The 4164-nt window shown below is 36.7% G+C and overlaps 1 protein-coding gene across 1 annotated transcript in view; it reads left to right on the forward strand.

The window, feature by feature from the left end:
• The first annotated feature begins 1771 nt into the window (after window positions 1-1771).
• Window positions 1772-4164, forward strand: part of LOC108687503 — a 72136-nt gene continuing 69743 nt past the window's right edge. Inside the window, 3 exon segments of the mRNA XM_018193279.1 lie at window positions 1772-2306; window positions 3173-3340; window positions 3819-4161. Of these exon segments, the coding sequence (XP_018048768.1) occupies window positions 2175-2306; window positions 3173-3340; window positions 3819-4161 (643 nt within the window). The 5' untranslated portion in view covers window positions 1772-2174.

Genomic DNA, 4164 nt, shown 5'->3' on the forward strand with positions numbered 1-4164 from the left:
AAATCGTTTTTCTTCAAGCATCAATAAAAAAGTAAAGCGCAATCAATGCAGCGTATGTAGGGAAGGACGCAAGAGGTCATTGATATCTTTTGCGTCAGAGTAAAGCCGGTTTCACAATGGATCACGATTAAGCGATATATTTTTGTATCAATCGATTCAGTACTATTTATAAATAATTCTTGTTAGAAAAAAATCAATTGAATCTTTTTAAAATTTTTAGAATGGAATCTCACTGTATATAAAGTCAAAATTTTGCCAATCTTAAAAAAGAATTGCAGAATTTTCAATTTTTAAGAGTGAGATTTACTTTTTAAATTCTGCTCCAAAGAGTGTAGAGAGATTCGTTATTCGTGTAGAGAGATTCGTTTCGAGAAGGTATCTTAGACCGTTAAACGATACAAACGATCGAGAAGGTAAACATTATGGAGTCCTTCCTCTTGCGAGGATTTTTTTTACTCATATTTAAAAAAATAAAATGTTATAGACAAAAGGTTTCTTTCTTACAAAAAATATTGAAAATAAGAAATATCTCTTCAAAATTTTTAGAATGAATTCATTCTGGGCTGCAGATTTCCCGAGTATCATTTAAATTAATATTATTTTATCCTTGGTGCTCACCGAATATATTAAACAAGGATAACATAATTCCTGAAAAACAGGTATCGCCTCTGAAGAGTGAAATGTCACTCTTAAAATTTCAAAATTGAGCCACTATTTTTCAAGACTTGCACAATTTTCATTTTTTAGGGTGAGATTCCAATCTAAAAAAAATTTAGAAAGTAAAAGATATAAGAAAATATATTTTTTACGACTTTTAGATTTATATAATATATATTATATAATATGCTATGTTCGTGCGTATTTCTTGATCTTTTTTTGAACACAGATAAATCAACTGCTTTTGTGTTAAAATACGCTTGCATTAATCTTATTTCGGCTTATTTCTAAGATTGTATTTCGAAAGCACGCTTTTAGCGTTATTCATTCTATTTTTATTTTACGTCAGAATGATATAAGATAGAGACTGCGCTCACAATACGCATGAGATATCATTTTATTCTTGTTATTTATAATGTGTTAAACAAGGCTAACATAATATATTATGTACATTATCCGTACAATGGAACGCAGCCAGAATAACATAATAGCATTGATAAAGCACTTCTCGAATCTCGAATGTAGCCTATGTTTTTGTAATTTAAAGTTAAATTATAGAATAGCAATCATTCACGTAAAAAATGCTCTATACACACACACACACACACACACACACACACACACACACGCACACACACACACACACACACACACACACACACACACACACCACGAATGCTTAAATAAATGCTATTCTATTCACAATACATAATTTATTATGCATCGCATAGTAGAGACAAAGAGTGGTGTATATGAATCAATGAATAGATATCAACATTTTCTCTACCGGTCTCTTTGTTGTTTGCTGATAGCCGTTATACGGTTTGATCATGCGTCGTTGAGCATCTAACTAAAGTGGGAGTAATTGAGCATGAAAACTTCATAGCGTGCACCCGAGCGACCTTTTCTCAGTGCCCGATCAATCAATCGGCGTCGTGAATTTATACGAAGCCAGAGAATTTTTCTCGGGGAAACAATTTATGCAATAATTTGAGCAATAATTATGGAAAAAATAATTTTGCCGGTTTCGTACATATTGTTTGAATTGCGATTCGAATCTCAGTTTCGTCTCTATTTCGACAACTGAAGCGAGCAGTAAGAGAAAAAAAGAAGGGAAGAGATAATCTCCTGATTTTTCGGGATTGGAAATTTCGAGAGAGAAATGGGATCGTTATCCCGCATCGATTTACGAATCATATTTCAAGGAAAGAACCTTCTCGGCGCTGGGGACTATCGTGTGTGAAAGCGGTTGGCTTCGGTCAAGCTGATCGATACGCGAAGTGCGAACGCGGCCGTCGAATCGCCACGGAAACTGCCGAAGCGCGTCGACAGTAGCCGAAGCACGTCGAGGAGGCCCGAAGTGAGGCGGACGCGGCCGAAGTGTGGTTGAGAAGCGACGCATAGTGAACGACGCGCGGGGGCCCCTCTCAGCTCTCTGTACGGATTCGCAGCGAACGGCGTACGCTTTTAACGGGCGCGGCTTTGCGTGTTTCGAAGCTGGCGTTTCACGCGGTAAAATGTCCTCCCTCGACTATTTGGACCTGTGCCGATTATGTCTCGTGAAGGACCGCGTCTCCGTACCGATTTTCGAGGGCGAGGGCGACGTGCGGCAGATTTTCCTCAAGATCACCGCCTGTTTGCCGGTCAAGGTAAGAAGCTAACTACGCCATTCGGCCCAGCTATGACGATCCGCCATCTTGCCGAGTCTTTGCGGACGGATCACAGATCGACCTCCACGATAGAAATTCAATCACATCGTTCCTTGGGCGTATTTTCATTGACGAGAAACAGTCGCTCTATGATCCGTCGAGATGGCACGCTATATGACGTTATATATTATGCGGACGTGCGAATCCTGTCTCGTCGTTCGTCGTCTTTGTGATACCGCTAATTACTTGATGGACTTTTGCCGCGCTTTTTACCTCGCACGGATGCCGTTTGATAAGAATACGGCCTCCGTTCCGGTTGCGCACCGACACCGACGAAGTTGATATCTGTCCTCGCGAGAAACACAGCCATTGGGAATGTTTAATTGCGCGTATCGCGAAATCTATTAATTCTCAAGTCGTTTTCGACATCTTGCCGCCGACCTACGCGAAACGCGTGACGGCGACGCTTGCTCGACTAGCTCGATCTCTTATGGATCGATATTCCCTCATTTTATTTGATAATTTTTGATTTTTTCCCTCGATTTAAGTTGCAATCTCGCTTAAGTACGGACAGAAAACGGAGTAAACGCTACGCGTACATTTGCCATTATTTTCTCGTTGATCGTCTACGGTTTAATGGCGTCTCTTGTGTTTGTTGCTTCCGAGAGGCAATTCCCAGAAAATAATTATATTGAAATCTACGTTAATATACATTCATTATATTAATGAATTTAAGTTTTAACAATATACGAGATGTAATAACTTTGTAATTTTAATATATTGAAATATAATTTTGATACACAAATTAAAATATTATAGTGTATACGAGATGTGATGTCTCATGAATTTTCTTTTTATGATTACAGGTGAACAGGGAAGACAAATTACCTAAGAAGATATGCGATGATTGCGTGTATAAAGTAGAGTTATGTTATCAATTTTGGCATACGACAGCAAATGCTGAGAAACAGTTGCTCCAATGGCTAGGCGAAGTGAATATGGAAGACAAACAGGGTTATAATGTTCTCAATCCGGTAATTACTGTTTCATATAATTTATTTCTTACTTAATTTTTTTGACGAACTTACAAAAAATTTTATGCACACCTTGTACAATACTGTACAATCTCGAAAATTTTGAGGACCTTTAAAAATGATATAAATCTTTAGAGCATCATTTGTTTGATTCTTCTTTTGTCTATGTTTACCTTAACTCCTTAGCGATGATGATAGCTAGTATGTAATATTTTGCATATTGTATAATTGTAAGTTTGTTTTGTTACTTTATATTTTATATTTTTATATATTTTATATTATAACTTTTCTGATATGCATTAGTAATTGATAAATTTCATAAAGATATTACGTGAGATATAATGGTTAGATAATTAAAAATATAAGTTGGATTATTTCAATTAGGAGACAAAGTATTAATAAATTAAGTTTAATTTATTGAATTTTTATTTCTTAATAAATATGAAACTTATGTCTGTTTTATTTTATTAAATTTTAGAATGGACTAAAGTCAGATCAGAACAATGAGAACAGGTTAGATGGTACTGTGATGCAACAAGTAAGCGAACATCAGAATAATATGAATATGAGTATGATGGACAACATGAGCCTCAGTATGCCCATGATGATGTCAAGTAATACCCAGCAACAAATAACTTCAGTTCCTATGGACAACAGTGGTAGCTCTGTACAAAATATTCAACCAGTAGCTGGACCAAGCACGCAAACGACACATGACCAAATCACACAGAATCAAACAGACGCGCCTACGCAACAGGAAGAAGAAGACGAGAGCAGTGATGAAGATGAAAACTCGGACGATGAATGTGATGGAGATGAAGGTA

This window comes from Atta colombica, unplaced genomic scaffold (genome assembly GCF_001594045.1).
Source record: "Atta colombica isolate Treedump-2 unplaced genomic scaffold, Acol1.0 scaffold207, whole genome shotgun sequence".
NCBI lineage: Eukaryota > Metazoa > Arthropoda > Insecta > Hymenoptera > Formicidae > Atta > Atta colombica.